Source organism: Leptidea sinapis, chromosome 9, assembly GCF_905404315.1.
Source record: "Leptidea sinapis chromosome 9, ilLepSina1.1, whole genome shotgun sequence".
NCBI classification, from domain to species: Eukaryota; Metazoa; Arthropoda; class Insecta; order Lepidoptera; family Pieridae; genus Leptidea; species Leptidea sinapis.
The window spans coordinates 2,161,528-2,181,498 of record NC_066273.1 but is presented as its reverse complement, the minus strand read 5'-3'; the positions used below and the strand labels follow the sequence as shown (position 1 = coordinate 2,181,498).

At 37.3% G+C, this 19,971-nt stretch overlaps 2 protein-coding genes across 5 annotated transcripts in view; one reads left to right on the top strand and one right to left on the bottom strand.

Moving 5' to 3' along the window:
• Window positions 1-5,528, top strand: part of LOC126966053 (exocyst complex component 2) — a 39,266-nt gene extending 33,738 nt beyond the window's left edge. For both annotated transcript variants that reach the window (XM_050809921.1, XM_050809920.1), the window contains 3 exons: window positions 2,241-2,425; window positions 3,291-3,350; window positions 4,946-5,528. In XM_050809921.1, the coding sequence (XP_050665878.1) occupies window positions 2,241-2,425; window positions 3,291-3,350; window positions 4,946-5,030 (330 nt within the window). In that variant the 3' untranslated portion in view covers window positions 5,031-5,528. The remainder of the gene's footprint in view (window positions 1-2,240; window positions 2,426-3,290; window positions 3,351-4,945) is intronic.
• LOC126966051 (probable multidrug resistance-associated protein lethal(2)03659) overlaps window positions 5,455-19,971 on the bottom strand; it is a 47,071-nt gene continuing 32,554 nt past the window's right edge. For 2 of the 3 annotated variants that reach the window (XM_050809915.1, XM_050809916.1), the window contains 7 exons: window positions 19,193-19,356; window positions 16,568-16,702; window positions 13,716-13,871; window positions 11,087-11,204; window positions 8,596-8,834; window positions 7,579-7,719; window positions 5,455-5,570 (listed from right to left, as the gene is read on the bottom strand). In XM_050809915.1, coding sequence (XP_050665872.1) covers window positions 5,550-5,570; window positions 7,579-7,719; window positions 8,596-8,834; window positions 11,087-11,204; window positions 13,716-13,871; window positions 16,568-16,702; window positions 19,193-19,356 — 974 coding nt within the window. In that variant the 3' untranslated portion in view covers window positions 5,455-5,549. Of the gene's footprint in view, window positions 5,571-7,578; window positions 7,720-8,595; window positions 8,835-11,086; window positions 11,205-13,715; window positions 13,872-16,567; window positions 16,703-19,192; window positions 19,357-19,971 lie in introns of those variants that run through there. The other variant, XM_050809917.1, reaches the window with a different exon arrangement.

Sequence of the window (19,971 nt, the reverse complement as noted above, 5' to 3'; positions counted from 1 at the left end):
CATAGCCGGCATCTTCTTATAAAATTTCTTTTTAAACTTTTTAACGCCCTTTCATTATTTTTGACTTTTTCACTCACCACATTCAGTTTTTGTCTTAGCTGTCTTTCGTTATCGTTAACGGTTTCATATACGGATTCTTTAAAATATCCCCATAAAAAATAATCCAATGGATTAAGATCAGGTGATCGAGCTGGCCATGGGATTGTACCTCCTCGTCCAATCCACCTACTTGGGTAAGACTCGTTTAAATATTCCCTCACTTGTCTGCAATAATGAGCGGGTGCGCCAACATGCTGTAACCACATCCTCTCACATACCTCCTGTGGTACATTTGCTAATAAATTACTTAAGTCATTTCTTAAAAATTGCAAGTACCGAGCACCATTAAGCCTCGGTGGGAGCTCAAATGGACCAATAAGTTTACCATCTAAGATTCCAGCCCACAAATTGACTCCAAACTGGTGCTGGAATCTATCTTCTCGTACAATACGTGGATTCACAACAGCCCATTCATGTAAATTATGAATGTTAAACACTCCAACTCTTTTAAAACACGATTCATCGCTCCATAATATTGAATTGAAAAATAGTGGATCTTGTCGGCATCGGCGAAGCATCTCTGCACAAAAATCTATCCTCCGTTGATAATCAGCAGGTAATAGTGCCTGCACTCGTTGAATATGATAAGGGTATAAACTGTTTCTTTTTAAAATGCGATGTACTGTTGTTTTTGCTATACCAGTACGTCTTGAAATACGACGAACACTCGTAGAAGGTTCTTCTGTCACTTCGGCCAGTATTTGAAGTTCATCGACTCTTCTAGGTCTTCCCACGTTGTTTGCAGCTCCGGGAATTCTGCCTTCTAAATACGCGTTATTTACACGGAGAAAAATTCGATGATCCGGATAGCGGTCGCGATTAGGATAGCGCTCACGATACGTACGGGCTGCTTGCCGAGCGTTTGCATTACACAGACCGTAAATAAAATACATCTCAGCATATTCACGAGGAGTATAGGTATTAGGCATTTTATAAAATCCGGGCAAACAGTATCCAAATCACAAAGACAAACAAGGTCCAATTCAAGCGTCAGTCACCAAAAAAAAGAGTCGTAATGGTAGCGAAGTAAAAAACACGTGTGCAGCTACGAGCTATGAGCAAGTCTCTGATGAAACTAAGAATAATTTGAAAAATTAGGGTGTGGGGATCATAGGCGTCGGCCAATAGGACCCCGTAAACGAAAAAGGTACCTGAGCGAGAAAGAGATAGCATATTGTGTTATCTCTCTCTCGATAACAAAATAATTCTCAGAATAGATAGCGCTTAAATGTTTCTCGCAATTGGAGTCTAAAATTGGTTATTAAGTTATTTTTTTTGTAAAATGTAATATTGTTATACCTTTTTGGAATCAGTATGAACTGCAGATGTTTTTTAAATAATGGTCCGCAAGGCTGTCATACATTTTTTTTGCACTAGCTTGCTTCAAACATCACGTTCCAAATTTAGTTATTTGATATTTGCGCATGTTTTGGTTTTTAATTTTCAATTTGGCAATATTTATTCACAAAAATGGATTTAATTGTGAAGACACATGTTTCCTCAGCCACCTTAAGTTAAGAAACAGGGCAAAATAAAAATAAAAAATATTTTTTTTCAACTTTTGTGTTGATAAGGGTAGAATTTTCAAAATAATGCTTAAAAAATCATATCTTTTGAACTACTGGCCCTAGAACAGAAAAATTTGGTGTTTTCGATAGATGATGACCACCCCTATCACGGGTATCCCGTTGGTCCACTGATTACGGGACACCCTGTATATAGGATGCAGCACCTTACAAACTAATTTGTTATGTATATTACAGACATTTTAAAATACTCGAGTTGTCGTTGAGTTTGTTGTATGTTCTTCACACGAGCTTTACTTTTTGCGAACATATGGTAGAGTCACTAATTATTTATTTATTTATTTATTTACACACAAAAAAATATTTTAAAATTTTACTTAAATTTAAGTACAAACATAAACCCATTCGGGTTTAAATAATTAATTAAGAGAAAACTTAAAATATACTAGATGACACAATATCAGTACTTAAAACTAATTACAATTATTAACATTAAACACTTATTCAAATTTTTAACAAACTTATTATATCAAATTTAAAACAAACAAAGCCAGTTCTTGAATTGAATAAAGTTTATTAGAGTTGGACTAATGAGCTGTGACCTTGATGGTCCAGGTGGACAGCATATGCGGGTGCGGGTCGTCGCGCTACGTGCGCGACATCTGTGAGATCGTATGCGAGGAGGTGGCGCGGCTCTCGGCGTGTGTGGCGCCGCACTCGCGGGCCACGGCCTTCCGAGCACGCCTCGAGTGCGGCCTGCTGCGACTGGCGACTGCGAACCATCTCACGAGGAAGGCCGAGTGAGTACTTACTTTGATACTATTAAACTGGGAGGCTTCTTTACAAGGATACCGGCTATATTATGGGTACCACAACCTTGCCTTCTTCTGACGTGGAGCAGTAATGTGTAAGCATTTCTTTTTATGGAAAAGGAGTACAAACGTGCGTACGGGTCACCTGGTGACCGCCGCCCACATTCTCTTGCAACACCAGAGGAAACACAGGAGCGTTGCCGGCCTTTAAGGAAGGTGTATGCGCTTTTTTTGAAGGCACCCATGTCATCCTTCGGTCTGGAGGGCGCCGTAGCTAGTGAAATTACTGGGCAAATGTGACTTAACATGTTATGTCTCAAGGTGACGAGCGCAGTTGTAGTGCCATTCAAAATTTTTGGGTTTTTCAAGAATCCTGAGCGGCACTGCATTGTAATAGGCAGGGCGAATCAAATACTATCAGCTAAACATCCTGCTCGTCGTGTCCCTTATTTTCATAAAAAAAACGTAAAGATATGTTTTTTATAACGTCATTCCAAATAGAACGTTTATTGAATCAGGCGTTATCTTGCGGATGTCCATAACTTCAACTGAACGGAAATTAATGTATATTATTTTATATATATAGCCTTTTTCTGCTAGACAACCGATGAAAACAAGCCAGGTTTATAACTTTAGTGTGCGAGACAAGCTACGTCATACACTCGCGATTTGTATGTCACTTTGTGATACTGTGCATGCATTACTCAAAATAGAGGGTAAACTGTACTGTAAACTGTAAACCTAAATCTTTTTTAACGCTTTCACAGCTGCCACAGTTTATCTAGACGTATGAATGATCTAGGAACTTCGATTAGATCCGATAAAGAGTAGTTATTGTTTGCTATCTTTACAGAAATTACCTCGCCCAGTCATTATCCGGACTGCCTCCGTTAGACAATGCTGATGATAAAAAGTAAGTGAATATTAATCATTGACCTCTAATATATACCACTGGCAGCTGTCAAAGTGTTTTTGTGACTGTTTGATATTCGCCATTTTGGCGCTGTTCGCCATGTAGCGAGAGTCTGCGGTACTAAACCTAGTGATGACAATCTAGTGGACAACATAGAAAGATGGTGGGAAACTATTTACAAAAAAATGTGTACTTTATAATGTTGATTATTGAAGTATAAATAACACGGAAAACGAACGAAATTAATTCAAAATGCAAAAATAATTTAGAGTATTTCGAACGTTCCATCGCAGCCATTTGTATTGTACGTCAAAATTAGTTCTCTAGACGTTCGCGATTGGCGCTTCAAATAGGCACAAAAAATTTGCTGTCAAACATATGGAACAGCCTGTCTAGTGGTATTTAAACAGGTTAGTGATATTAATATACGAAACCTAAATAGTATTTTATCGAAGTTAAAAATAAAATCAAAAAAACCTAATAATAAAATTTTTAGAAACCCAAATATGAATAAAATGAAATAATATGTGTAGTTGGCTATCAATATTATAGAAGGCACTGATTAAGTGTTGGTTTGTGTCAACATTTGTGATAAAACGTCATAATATTTCAATACAAGTGCTGCGCCACCAAACTTTATTTTGTCATGTTAATAAAACAACAAACTGTTACTGACGACCTGTACAGCCGAGTGGTTAGCGATCCTACCTACTAAGCTAGAGGTCCCGGGTTCGAATCCCGGTAGGTGCAAGCATTTACATGATGAATATGGATGTTTGTTTCCGAGTCATGGATGTTTAAATGTATTTATGTATGTTTAAGTAAGTATATTGTATTAAATATATTGTTGTCTTGCAACCCATAACACAGGCTATATATGCTTAATTTGGGGCAAGATAATTTGTGTAAAAAGTGTGTCAACATTACTCATCTTTTTGAGATATAGAGTTTCCTTTGGTCAATTTCGGGTATGAAGCCTTGACGGGGGTTCCGTAATGACAGCAGTGCCTACAAGTCTATTACCAAAGCCGAAGTTTCGGTCCGAAACGAAAGAACAACGAACTTCGAATTAAATCCTATTACCAAAGTACTTCGTATCCGAATAGTGCGGACGGATTACATTTCGGAACCACAGACATAACCATAAAAAGTGAAGTTGTAGTTACGATCGTAATAATGTCAATCAGCGAAAAGGTAAATGTCAAATGACAAAATGTCTAATCGCGAACTTCGTATCGATCTTCGGATCCGAAACACTTTCGTAATAGGAAAATGTACGATCCGTCAACCGATACTTCGTATTCACAGGCACGATGCATGGATCAGGCATCGCTCTTTCCGCAGTATGTAATCGTCTCCGACAGTGATCCACAGATGTCATTAAATGAGCTCGTTAATTAAGTAATCACCTCACGTGACTGCTGATTTGTTTTTACCACGTGTTAAGTGATCACCGCCGCGCCGCTCACATTCTCTTGTAACACCAGAGGAATCACAGGAGCGTTGCCAGCCTTTATACAAGGTGTACGCGCTGTTTTTGAAGGTACTAATACTAATAATAATTATTGTGGTATTATTTTTATTTCCCATTTCAGACACCTGGAGACTGCAATGCAAAGATTCAAGAAAAGAATGGAACTTCAGCTTGTCAGCCTTAATTGTAATGTTGAGACTGTTTAGTTAAATTAAGTATATTATTAATGTATAATAATATTTAAAATAATATGTCATGTTTTTAAAGTGATAACCCTCACTTCTAGGATTAAAACACAAATAAAATTTGAAAAACAAAATTGTTTAGATTTATTAGACAAGAGCGACATCTCAAGTCAATTTCCTAATATGCAAATATTGGGATTGAGCGGGTTATAAACTATAAAGTAGATCCTGTAGATGAAGCCACAACCTGAGAGTTGAACAAAGCAAACAAGATTTTATAACGATAAGTTACTCGAACGGTTGGCTCAGTTGGTTAGAGCACCGGGACTGAACGGCGGAGGTCGTGGGTTCGAGGCCCGCATCGTTCATAAAATTTTGTTTTTCAAATTTTATTTGAATATTTAAAATGTACTGTGCTATGTTGTTATTTAAGAAATAAAACTACTATTTATATACAAAGTATATTAAGATTGTTGATAATATGATGATAAATTTTAAATTATTAAAATATATAAACTATATACATCTTTCATTTATAGATTACTCTCGTGCGTTGTAATTCTGAAATAATAAATTAAAATACTGTTTAATGTTTTACATGAGTATAAATATATCTACCTACTTAGTGGTGTTAAACCAAGGTTAATAAAACAAAAAATTTAATTATGAACACAATAACAAATATAAATCTAATATATAAAATTCTCATGTCGCGGTGTTTGTAGTTTAACTCCTTCGAAACGGCTTGACCGATTCTCATGAAATTTTGAGTGCATATTGGGTAGGTCTGAGAATCGGACAACATCTATTTTTCATCCCCCTAAATGTTAAGGGTGATCCACGCCAAATTTTTTTTTAATTTTTTTGATTTTTTTTTAATTGTATTTTATTATGATTTAGTATTATAAAATAAACACAAATTCAAATTTTCTATCGATTTTGTAATTATTGTAGTTCGATAAATTTGGTAGGTCTGAGAAACGGTTGCATCTATATTTAATACCCCAAAAATTTTAATTACTTTATATGGCAATACAACGTTTGCTAGGTCAGCTAGTATATTATAAAATAGTCAATCTAATAAATACATTTTTCCATTACTTCTATCACACGGGTGGGAAGACATTAGGGCTTCCAATCCCGCGGGATCTCGGTATTTACGGGATCCCACATATTGAAAATATGCACATATTAAAACAATGAATTTATCAACTCCACATTTATTTACGTACATATTACTATTAAAAATAGATCAATCAAATTATACTGTATTTTCACAAAAAACAATAACAAATTCTGAATAATAAGCAAATCAAAACAAAGTAAAATTAAATAATCAGCCAAAACCAAAAAACACATTTTAAACTGATAAATTATTACTTAATTATTACGTTTGTCAGCTTTTAATCTTAACTGAAATTGTTTGCAAAGGAAACACAACATGTCCAAACTGACGTCTGCCAAACTACTGCGTATTTTAGACGCAATATAGCCCGCAGAAGAAAATGCCCTTTCCGCTTCCACGAAACATAATAAATTGAGTTATTAAGACTAATATTTCACGCAGATTATCCTATTTTACATCGCAAGCACGCTTATTTTCAGTCCCGCAATTCCCGCGGATCCCGCGCCCGTAACCCCGCATCTCGCGGGATTGGAAAACCGAGATTGGAACAATACCGAGATCTCGGAATACCGAGATCTCGGAATACCGAGATCTCGGTATTGTTCCAATTTCGGTTTCGGTTCGCAATAGCGGGATTGGAAGCCCTAGAAGACACTCATTGCCACTTTTGCTGCTAGACATCCGATGAAAACAGGCCAGGTTTAATACTTTACTGAGCGTGACAAGCTACGTCTTACACTCGCGATTTTTATGCCACTTTGTGTTCTAAGTGTGCGTGCATTGCTCAAAATAGAGGTTAATTGTCAACCTCAATTTTTTTCGACCTTTTCACAGCTCTGACAGTCTATCAAGGCGTATAATTATTAATCTCAAAGTTTTAATAAATAATTAATACTTGCAATCTCTGTATGTCAAAAGCCCCCGAAACTCGCTATCAGATTTCGTTTACAGGGGTCTTCGCTGTAAACGAAAATGGTCGTGGGTTCGAGTCCCGCATCTTTCATAAAATTTTGTTTTTAAAATTTTATTTGTGTGTTTCCAACAAGCCATTTTAGCATAATATGTCAGTGAGGCAAAAATAATCTAAATCCCTGCAAGTCGACTTGTTTCATGTTTACTAAACTATACAATACACAAATGAATTAAGTTTTCAATTCTTAATTCCGCTAATATTTGTTTTTAAAACAATTCGACACGTGTTTCGCAGAGACACGAGGCATCCTCAGGACGTGTTGTCTCGCCAAGTCTTGAGTCTCGTGCCAGATTTTGGCGAGACAACACGTCCTGAGGATGCCTCGTGTCTCTGCGAAAAACATGTCGAATTGTTTTAAAAACAAATATTGGCGGAATTAACACTAAAGAAAACTTAAATCATTTGTATAATTATGGATTTCCGCAAAATAACGCCTAATTCAATAAATTTTCTTAAACTATACAACATACCTCCGCAGCCAACTTCATCAGAAGCTGCGTCATAGCAGGTCCAGTATCGGTGACCATTTTTCGGAAGAAACCCTTCTTGTTTTGCAGCAGAATGTGCGGATGATCAAATTCCATCAGTCGACCGGCGTCTAGTACTAATATCTATAATATCAATTATATTATCAGAAACTACCCTCCTCAACGCTTACTAGGTCTTTTGTAGGAAGTAGTAGTATGTAGTCTATTGCAACACATTGTACATCGATGTGTAACCTCCATATCCTTCATTTCTTTCTAACTCGTATGGAGTAAGGTACGGTGGGGGCCAATGGCAGGAAATTTTACAAAAAAAAACCGTGTTTTCTTTGGTCTGGAACATTCTAGTAATGAATGTTGAAAGAAGACAGCAGCGTACCCTAGGCGATATCTATTTATTTCGCATTCATTTTTTTGTGAAAATAAGGGACGAGGTGAGCAGGACGTTCAGGTGATGGTTATTGATACGCCCTGGCCATTACAATGTAGGGCCGCTCAGGATTACTAGGCACTACAATTGCGCTCGTCTCCTTGAGACATAAGATGATAAGTCTCACTTGCCCAGTAATTTAACTAGCTACAACGCCCTTCAGACCGAAACTCACTGTTTGTCTGTCTGTCCACGTTTGGGTGACGTACAAAAATAAGTACATATTTTTGTAGTTTGTAGTTAGGAGATTAATATTATTAGTTATATTAAATATATAGTCTCTAGAAATGAGAACTCGATAGAGAGACTGGTAGTTCAGGGCCAAGTGGAAGGCAAGAGAGCACGCGGTCGATCGCCAACCCGCTGGATAGACGCCATCACAAAGGCTACTGAGTCCACATAGTCCAGTGTACTCGCAACGCCTCTAACCGTCAGAAATGAAAGCACATCGCCAGGAGATCTACCCCCAGAAAGGATATTGACCCACCGAACACCCAACCGCGTACCTCATCAGCGCAACCACGACCACTCTGACAAGAGTGTCCGAATAAGAAGAAGAAGTTATTAAATACCTTATCAGAGTCTATCACGGTGTTGAGCCGGTGTGCCACAGTCAGAACTGTACATGATTTAAAATGTTGTCTGATGGCAGTCTGAATGAGGGCGTCTGTTTGGGCATCTACGTTAGCGGTGGCCTCGTCCAGTAACAATATCTTGTCATTGTTGACAATTGCCCGCGCCAAGCACACGAGTTGGCGTTCTCCCACGCTGAAGTTTGATCCACAGTCAGATACTTGCCTGTATAATGAATCTAAAACATTTTAGATCATGCATGTATACGAGCTCGTCAAATTTTTTGCGACGTTACAATTTGAAACAACATAATATATAGTTGTGAAATCTATACATATAAATAAAATTGAAGTTTTTACTACATGTATTTGAATATATATACGGTACATATACCAAAATAACATTTTTTACAATTTTTGTCCGTCTGTCTGTTTGTTTGTTCCTGAAATGGCTGGACCGATTTTGACGGGACTTTTTTGGCAGGTAGCTGATGTAATAAGGAGTAACTTAGGCTACTTTTATTTTCTTTTAATTCTTTTAATTTTGGAAATATAAAGTAATGTTGCAATGTCCGAGACACGGTTTAACTCTAAAAATAATTTATAAAACAACTTTTGCCGGGTAAGCTATTAAAAATAAAATTGGAGGGTCCGTAGCTACTACGTAAGTCGGTATTGGCTAGGAGCCGATCTAATTCCTAGCCAACAAAATTGCCAGTCAAGATTATAAACTAAACTATAGCATTCCTACAAAAATAAAATTGTACTTTTTATTTATTTACTAAGCTTCAGCATTAAGGATTGTTGTAAGCGGAAGACGGGATATTTCGTATTGACGTCTCTTGATTTAGTTACTGTCTTACAACCAGGTGATCCGTGCTCGGGACCAATAATTTCGTATTTCTAGCTAATCCTAGAGTTAATTATATGTACAGGGTGGACCAAAAGTCCGTTTATATTTGAATCGGTTGCCGCGTCTAGCAGCGGCGGTGGAGGGGGTCGGAGGGGTTACGCATTGCAAGAGCGGCCAATGGGAATTTAGTACCATGGCGTCGTTTAGCGGTAGTCAACGTGCATTTTATGTACGCGATTACTATCGAAACAACGATTCTGCGACCTTAGCTCAACGAAAGTTTTGCAATCATTACAAGATATGACACAAAAATCAAGCTCCATCAGGTGTGTTAATTAAAAAATGGGTGCTCAAGTTTGAGAAGACGGATTCAACAATGGATTTACCTCGATCTGGCCGGCCAAGAACGTCGAGGGACCCCGAAAACGTGGAGCGAGTAAAATCGTCTGTTCGTGACCAACCTGGACTTTCAACTCGAAAGCGGTCTGCTGTCCTTAACGTGCCAAGATAATGATGTATTGAACCGCATTCTCAAGAAAGATTTAAGTCTACATCCCTATAAAATCCAAATGGTGCAGGAATTAAGGCCTCAGGACCATGCCACTAGGTTGCAGTTTGTGAACGAAATGGTAGAGCGATTCACCAGTTTTACAAACATTTTTTTCTCAACAAGGCACACTTCCACCTAAATGGGCATGTTAATAGACAAAATTGTCGTTATTGGAGTGACACTATGCCATGGTGATCAAAAACCCCTGCATTCCAGCCAACCAACCCAGTAACTCTTAACGAATTAAAGGATCGTATTCGCACAGAAATCCAAAACATCTAAACAGAAACATGTAAAGCTGTTATCGAAAATTTCCGCTCTAGATTGCAGCAATGCCAGAATAATGAAGGATTGCATATGGATGATGTGATTTTTAAGAAATTAATTCCCCTTTTGTTTACTATCGAAAGCAATAAACAATTTTGATCTACTGTAATTATATATCCCTGTATATCTCTACAAATTTATTTAAAGCTCCCCACAGTTCTGTACAAGTAATTCAACTGTCTTTGACGCAACATTCAACATTTACACCTCGCGGACAACTCTTATGTCAACGTGCATAAAGATTTTTTCATTCAAAACAAACATTTATACGTCTAGATAGACTATGACAGCTATGAAAACGTCAAAAAAATTGAGTTTAGAACTAACATCAATTTTGAGCAATTCATGGATAATAACATAGCTTGACACGCACAATAAACTAATATTCCTGGCCTCATTTTATCGGTTGTCTAACAGCTAGAGATTCTATCTAGACGTATAATTCAGCTGCAACAAACCAGTTATTTCGTAGAGTCTCAATATGGATAAGCCCTCTGCAGCAACGTACACTGCTTTTGAAAAAATTTTTTTATCGCATTCCCAACTGAACGAAGTTTTCTCTTTGTTCCCAACACGAACATCGTTCCGAAACTCTTAGTTACCAGGTCATAAAATCCAAAAAAAAAAATCGTTCCGAAACAATGGCAATGATGAAAACATGCTTTCGATTGCGATTCCGTCGTTCGTGTTTTACGCTTACTCAAGTACAGAATATAATATGATTAGTCAAATTAATTAGTAAACATATATAGCAGCAATACCTGGATCGTCATTAGATAGAAGTTCAACATTGTTGAGAGCTTCTAATAGCACAGCATCTGAATAATCATCAAAAGGATCTAAATTTTTTCTTAACGTGCCACTAAATAAGACGGGCTCCTGAAAAGCATGAGAACATATGAATTTTGCAATTGGCTTAAAATATAAACGATTTCGACGGAGAAACGTTCGGTTGTCGCTTTTTAACCGATTTCAAAACGAAACAAAGCGGTCCTGCTCAGTCACGCGTGGAGAGTGTAGGTACCTACTGTTACATTTAGCTTGACACCGACTTCAAACCTATCAATTGGCAGCATATACATAATATTAATATTAAAGGTTGCATAAGAGTTGTATTAAATTAAATGATTTTTTATTTTTTAGTTTTCATATTCGTAATTTGTTTTGTTCCTAGTCAAATTAGTTTGTTGTGATTAATCGCCTCTCAATAAAGGGTAGAGAGAAGCGCTCTCGCAGCTGACTGAAAGTCCCCAGCATCTTATGCGTGTGATGTCGGCATGAGTCATCGCGTATAATTTTTACTACATAATCATGTCATCCCCACAGCATCTTTAGTAGCTATGTCAGAAGCTCATAAATTAACAAAAGTACGCTCAAAAGCAACAATTGTAAGATGAGACAGACAGATGCATAGTCGGATCTTAACGATTTTCAAAACGGAGACATAAATGTCCCAATTATGATTGTTAAAAGTTATTAAATAATAATAATAAAAATTAATAAGAGGAAGAAGTGGCAAGAAACTCATTGCCACTCTTTTAAATAAACATTTGAAGCTTCACTTTTTTAGAAATCATTTCAGTTACAATATTTTTTTCTAAATGAGCCTTTAACAGCACTTGTCAGTAGGTCACCATAACCAATTACAAGTTTTACACTCCAATCGAGTTTTTCGACATTTACCAAAATAAGTAACTAATTGTTAATTAATTTACGCTATGAACCAAGTGATACATACAAAAACTAAGGTCATTCGACTAGAGGAAAAGCGCGAAATACTCAAAACAGTAAAAAGAAAAGCTAATGCAAAAAGTGAAGACAATAATAACTTTTACAAAAAATCGGAACAATTACACAAGAATTAGACAAACAACAATTAATAGTTATTTATCTACAATCATGCTTTAAATCCTCTATTAAAGATTCTGAAACAGTTAGCTTATTGCCAACATTAAAACACCCAATGTTCTAATTATGCAATTGTTGTGTAAAAAGGGGTATTAAAACACGAATGCGGGTGTATCACACGAGGGAAGCCGATTTTTAATACCTTATTATCAACAGTTGCATACAAGACTTTATCTACACCCAAAATATGAATCTTCTATAAAAGATTCTGGAACAGTTAGCTTACTGCTAACATTAAAAAGCCAGTCCAAGTACTATCATCCAAAGGAGTGTTATTATGAAAACGGACGATATAATGTTGTACTGACATTCATTACAACACTTGTTTGGATGATGTAATGGTTATTAGTACATTGGGTGTTTTAATGTTGGCAATAAGCTGTTTTAGAATCTTTAAATAGAGCATGGGTGTAGATAGCTGCAAAAGTATAATCAGTAGCGCCAGCTGTAAACAACACCAGCCCTAGATCATTTTTCTTCCCATTCTATTTCCCACCGTTATCTTGATCTGTGTTGACAAGTGCAAAATAGAAGCGCGGGTACCGTGGGAGTTTAGTTATTGAAGTGAAACTTCTTTAACGACGTATGAGACAAATTTTATAGCGATTTGTCACGATTTTCGGTTACGCGCCATTTTTTTAAAGTGCAGCAGTACTGACTGACAACCGACATCTCTGTCATTTAAAGTTTTTTAAATACATTTTTGAAGTGAAACTTCTACATACATACTACAATAGAATACTTGAATAGAACTTAAAATTGAAAATAGGTAAAAATTATGTCTATTAGATTCACATTCATAATTATTAATTTCAATGGATTTATACGTCATTTACTGTAGATACTTATTGATTGTAAGTTTAACTTCTTACATATGTACATTACTACAAACACCCTTTTTTATGTTCTTTTCAATATAGTTCGGGGCAAACCCTCTTCTAGCTGTTATCCCATCGTGGTCACTGTCCACATATACTGCATATTGTTTATGTTTCTATACATGTCAACTTTGGGTCAAGTTCACTAGGCGTGCTGTCAACAACATCAGGGTGCAATACAATAACGCGTATCGTATCCTGATGAAGTTGCCACGATACTGCAGCGCGTCGGACATGTTCGCTAAGGCCGGAGTACCAGACTTCTTCGCGATCATAAGATCACCATCAGCATCTTTTTGGAGTCGTCTCCGTACTTCTTGGGACGAGATTACCTCAGTACATTGGCGGATGATTTGAGCTGTTCCATTTTCAGGCACTGGCACTCAGTGCACCGGGAGGCGAACAAAAAATAGCCCTGATACAACAGGTACCAAACAGGTACGACCAATTCGCATTAAGAGTGACGTAACAAAATGTTAATTATGATAAGCCATCGGCAATTTTTAATAATTATTAATTTTTATTTTATTTATTTTTTAAGTTACATACATTGTATTGGGTTTATACCTTTTAATAAAGATTATTAATATTTAATACTACACACCTGTGGAATTATCGATATTTTTTGGCGAAGTTCGTCCAATCTTATATCCGATATATCAACATCGTCGATTGTGATTGTTCCGTCTATATACGCCAGTCGGAACAGGGCTTGTATAATTGAAGATTTGCCAGCTCCGGTGCGACCCACAATACCAATCTGCAATTTTATAAAAAATAAACAAATCGGATATTAATTATTCCAACGAACAAATGATTGATTTAGTGTACTTTTTTTAATCCCTTATTGTCAAATAAGGGATGAGACGAGTAGGACGTTTAGCTGATGGTAATCGATACGCCCTGCCCTGTATTACAATGCCGTGGCGCTCAGGATTCTTGTAAAGCCCAAACATTCTGAGCGGCATTACAATTGCGCTAGTTAAGGGTGCTCACCCTATAGATTTATGCTTTGTCAGCCAAAGTAGAGTATAGCAACAAGTCGTAAGTACATTTACTTTACACGTGTAGAACCTTCTGGAAACAATATTGCTGATGTACCATTATTCTTTCTTACAGAAATATGACTCTCTTTGTTAGAATAGCTATAACTAAGTATTCCGTTTCCGTAAAACTAAGTATTCTGTGTTTAGTCTTAACTCCGTAAACATTTTTAATCGTAAATGGGTTTATCGAATAAAATTATTTTTTTGTATAAAGCAACCATTCAGTTATTCCTTGACTCGCTCGTCGCCTTGAGACATAAGATGTTAAGTTTCATTAGCCCAGTAATTTTACTAGCTACGGCGCTATGGACAAGGATATGGAAGTAAAGAGTAGAGGACCGACCAATACCCGAAGGGACCATGACATGCTTACTTATTTACACAAAAAGTGTGTCTGTACTTATGTATGCACGCCAGAAGTCATACTTCTTTGGCCTAACAAAGCAAAAATCCTTAAAATTATTTATTACTCGTGCTATTCTACGTTTGTAGAAAGAACAACATTGTAAAAAATGTGCAACGATGGCTTTGACAATTAATTATTAAATAACGAATACGGCTGTACGGGCTTGAACCCTTTGCCTATCCTAATAATGGACGAAGAAACCAAAAAAACGAATGTCGCAAACGTCAGAAAATTTTAGAAACCAACTTCACCCTACTTTTGTGTTATAGTGATGCGCGCGCATCTTAAAATTTCTCTCTCATATTTTTTAGCGCGCGTAAAGAAGTATAACTTCAAAAAAAAAAAAAAACTTTGGGTGGTGAAGTGGACTCTGTTTTAGATGATTTGAAAGTTGTAATAGAAAGTTTTAGCTCAATCGGCCTTGAGTTAAATTTTTCGAAATGCGAGTTTTTTATCGGCGAAAATTTCCAAATTTCAGACCTGGTTGATATTACCAATAAATTTAATGTTCTGGCCCCCAATATTAACGTTTTGGATAAGAATTCACTTCACCTTCTTGGAGCTCCATTATTTCCCGTTTCAATTCCAACGATCTTAAACGATCACATTTAAAAATTTAATAACGTTTCGGACAGATTATTGAAAATTAATTCTCATATGGCCTTAACTATTATTCGGTCTTGTTTATTTGTTCCAAAATTTACGTACCTCTTAAGGTCTAGCCCGTTATGGAAATTTCCAAATTTGCTTGATGTGATTGATATTTCACTTAAAAATATTTAAGCAACCGTTTTGAATTGCGCGTTTACAGATCGTGCATGGTCTTAAGCCTCTTTACCGATACGGTTTGGTGGTTTGGGTACTCGCAAAGTTTCGGGCGTTGCCTTACCAGCATTTCTATCTTCAGTTCATAGTGCGCAGCCTTTGGTTACTAGAATTGTAAATCATGTACCAGGTAACTCAGAGATTGTGTATTTGAACGAAGCTAACAATGCTTGGCTAAATATTGCAAACATTCAAAATTTTCCAGACGATTTAAAGTGTCAAAAAGCATGGGACGCACTTCTTTGTAAGTCAGCCTTTGATGATCTTTTGATCTCATCTACTGACATAACAGAGCGTGCTCGTCTTTTGGCCGTGACAGAAAATGAGTCGGGATTTTGGTTACAAGCCTTGCCTTCTGCGCCGATTCGAACGCTACTTGACAATATGACATTGTCAATATGCGTATCACTCCGGCTAGGTATAAAACTGAATGAACCACATCAATGTAGATGTGGCGTTCAAATCGGCAGGCCGTATCAGTCGTCACGCCAGCATTAATGAAGTCATCCGCAGGGCATTTGCCGCTCTTAATATACCAGCTGTTTTAGAGCCAAATGGTATTACCTGCCGCGATGGCAAGCGTCCTGATGGAATGACGCTGGTGGCTTGGGCACGGGGAAGGGCGCTGGTGTGGGACGCTACTTGCGTCGATACTCTGGCTCCTTCTCATGTCCAAGTTACGTCAGTTGGTGCTGGGGCTGCTGCTTCGACTGCCGAAGACAGCAAGCGTCGCAAATATGTTGGTCTCAGTGAGTCATACATCTTTGTGCCGTTTGGTGTCGAGACACTTGGCCCGTGGGGCCCAGAGGCGCGGAGAATGTTCAAAATACTATCTTCGCGCCTCAATAAGGCTACTGGAAACCCAAGCGCTGGCAGCTATTTCGGTCAACGGATCAGCCTTGCTATCCAACGCGGTAATGCTGCCAGTATTCTTGGTACGCTTCCACGTAATGATAGTTTTAATTTTATGTAGTCGTAGTATTGTAAATATTGTTATAAGATTTGTTTTGATTAAATATATATTTTCTTCCATTATGAAAATAAATATAAAACTTCAAAAAACAATGTGAATATTATGTATGAGTAGTTACTTGCTCTTGTAAATGTTTTGCTGTCATGGAAATATATGGCTCGTTTTTTTTATATATATTATAGCTGAACAAAATAGAATGACGTTACCTTTTGTTGAGGAAGTACATCGAAATTTAAATTGTGTAATACACACGGCCCTTCCACAGTGTACCTTACACTTAAATCGAAAAATTTAATTGCTCCTTCAGACGGCCAATTGTCAGGGGCTTTCTCATTAGGTGACTGAAATAAAGAGGTTTTCTATTAATGATTATTATGTACTAGTACTAGGGTTAGCGTGCATTGCTACTTGTATGACTAGTACATACAAAGATACTCTGTGCTTGTATCATGTACGCCAATGCGCAGGTTCAAAGGAGTCTACCCATATTAGTGTCTTACAAATCAAGAGTTTTTGAAGTGAAAAGTTCTTTAGCGGCGTTGAGCACTTTTCTTGGGACGTATAATGATGTATAAAATGTACACGAATGGATCGAAAATTCGTAAGAATTTTTTTTAAGTGTTTTGGTACCAGGCAATCATAGTTGAAGAAGAGATTGTCTTATGTATGACGCGAGTATACCTTAATATATTCTGACGTCATTCGCACGACGTAATTACTACATAGATGCATTAACAAGCCACAATTGACAGTTACCGGCCCCGAAGTAAGAGTAATCTCTGGTCAGAATAAGTAAATTTCAGTAACAAATATCATTTTAATAGTTAAAGATAAAAAATAGAATGAACGAAATCGGTGTTGACACGTAAGAATACCATTTATTCTTTATTCATTCTTGTTAAACGGCAACATCGGTTTGTCAACGCGACAAGGCCAAGTCACTCGTAGTGTGCATGTTTAGGGTAAACGAGAAATTAACCTATGTCGACAACTTTTGTCTCTCGCGTCGCGACTAATCTCGCGTTGCGCAACCGAGCCCGGCAGGAGAACATAACATATATGGTAGCGGTGATAGTAATATACGTATGTATCTATCCCTACTCTGTGGTAATAATGTCTTTCATAGCGGTTGAAATCATGTGTCATCCTGGCAACATGTACCAGGACTTTATATAATACAGTTTAAAGTTTCATGCACAATACACATCTTAAAATTATTATACGTATATAATACGAGGGCGGCACTGAAAATTTCGGGAATCAAGGAAGTGACACAACATTTCTATTTAAAAATGTATTTATTGCTTTTCGAAGTATTCTCCGCGAAATTTGACACATTTTTCCATACGATGGAACCAATCATTGAAGCAACCATTCATTTCGGAAGTTGGGGTCTCCAAAATGGCCGTTTTGTAGGCGTCCACAGCTTCTTCAGTAGATGAAAATCTCTGACCACGCAATTTATTCTTTATTCTAGGGAAAGTATAGAAATCATTAGGACTTAGGTCGGGGCTGTACGGCGGATGGTCTAATAATTCTATGTTTTCTTACTCTAAAAACTCTTTTGTTCTGTGCGCGGTTTGAGAACTCGCATTATCGTGATGGAGGATGATACGGCGGTTGCAGTTCTCTTTACGGAGTTCAGAAACGACCTGTGGCAAACAAATGCTAGCATACCATTCTGCATTATCCGTTCTTTGTCCCTCAAGAGGAATAGTAGCAACATGGCCGGTTTTGGAGACAAACGTAGCCACCATTTTTTTTCAACACTCCGTGAACGAACAATTTTTGTTGGCTTTAACTCATTTTCGAACACCCAAACACGTGACTGGTTTTTTGTTTCGGTTTCGTACGCGTATATCCAGGATTCGTCACCTGATACGAGGTTGTATACAGCATTTGAGGATCCTGCGTAGAATATTTCGAGAGTTCTGACGCACCATGTAACGCGAGCCGCTTTTTGCTCTTCACAGAGCAAATGCTGTATCCATCGGGAAAACAACTTTTTTACACCTAATTGTTCAAGCAAGATTATTTGTATTTGACTCATGCCAATGTCTAAAGTTGCCTAAATTTCGCGGTATGTCACATGTCGATCTTCCTCAATCAGCTTACGCATAGCATCAACGTTTTCTTTGGTGACTGTAGTTTTTGCACGACCTTGACGGGGATCATCACTGAGCTTGACACGTTCACGTTGAAATTCAGCAAACCAGCGATAACTTGTGGTTTTGGATGGGGCTTCATCACCAAATGCAGAAATCATCCGGTCAACACACTGTTTTTGTGTTAAACCACTTCGAAAGTCATAATAAATCATCGCTCTAGAATTTTCTCGAGTCAATTCCATTTTCTCAACGACTAAACAAGTTTGAAAAGACCTTATGGCTAGACCGAGAATCTTTTTTTAGATAAATAAATGGTTTTCGATTTTTAAAACCAAGGAGTTTTCAATTAAAATGATTTTAATATGACAGGAACAGTGGAAATATTCCATTTCCGATACTTTTAGTGCAGCCCTCGTAAGTGCTAACCCGTTGTTGTTGTTCGTTGATGTTCTGATATTACGGATTAAAGTCAATTTTCTGACAGATAATTTTTTTAATGTAAAATAATTGTAATAATTCTGAATCGTGAATTCTGATAAATAAAGCAATTCGTGCGAAATTATTACCTAACCATTCCAAAATATGCACAACGTTAATGTTCAAGTTTTCATTTCTGCCGACACTCCCAGAGTAGGTACAACCCGTTTTTTTTATTTAATGGCAAAGATGCAAGTCCATCGGCCAAAATAAAGAGATACCTATAACGGTGTTGCTGTTACTTACCCCCATCAAATAAGATTCTTTAGGCAGCCTCGTGTACTCCAGGACTCGTTCCACGCTTGTCATTTGGTTCTCCATCTCAGCTGACTGTCGCATTCCCCATTGGAATATACCGGTTAATGAGATAGACTGAGTTATTATGAGGCCAACAATACTGCCTTCTATATCTATAATAATATATTTTCCCTTTACTTTACTTATATTTTCTCTTACCATTATTGCCTATCGTTTTTTTTTACAATTTTTGGTTTAACTTGGGTGGTTTCATAACTTGGTAATATATTGAGCTGAAGTTTGGTTGACACTTGTTTATGTTAAAAATAATATAAATCATCGTGCGAAGGGATAATTCGGCAGAAGGAATTCGGTCAAATAGCTTTTTGTAACATTCCCCATGATGTGGTAGAAGTCACAAAATGAAGCGACGTCTGTACGCAACACCAAGTGATCTAGCCGTTCACAGAGTAATGGAACCCTAACAAATCGAGTACCTTTGCTTTGCACACGGTTAAACGGATCGAGCCGATACTGGGGTGCCACACATAACAGCGGACCTAAGCTTTGTAGGGTGCTAGAATGTGGGCCGGCTTCCTTTATTTATGCCCACCAGTTTCCTCGAAGCTAATTTAGATAAGAGACATGTAGGGAAGTGTTGTCAAAGAGAGGTTTATCTTTTGCCGTATGGGACAGGGTTTCATTCCTCATGTGCATCGTTTCTAAAAAAAAAGTCTCATAAACTTTGTTTTATTATGCCAATTCTAGAGACTGATTTTTCAACCAAA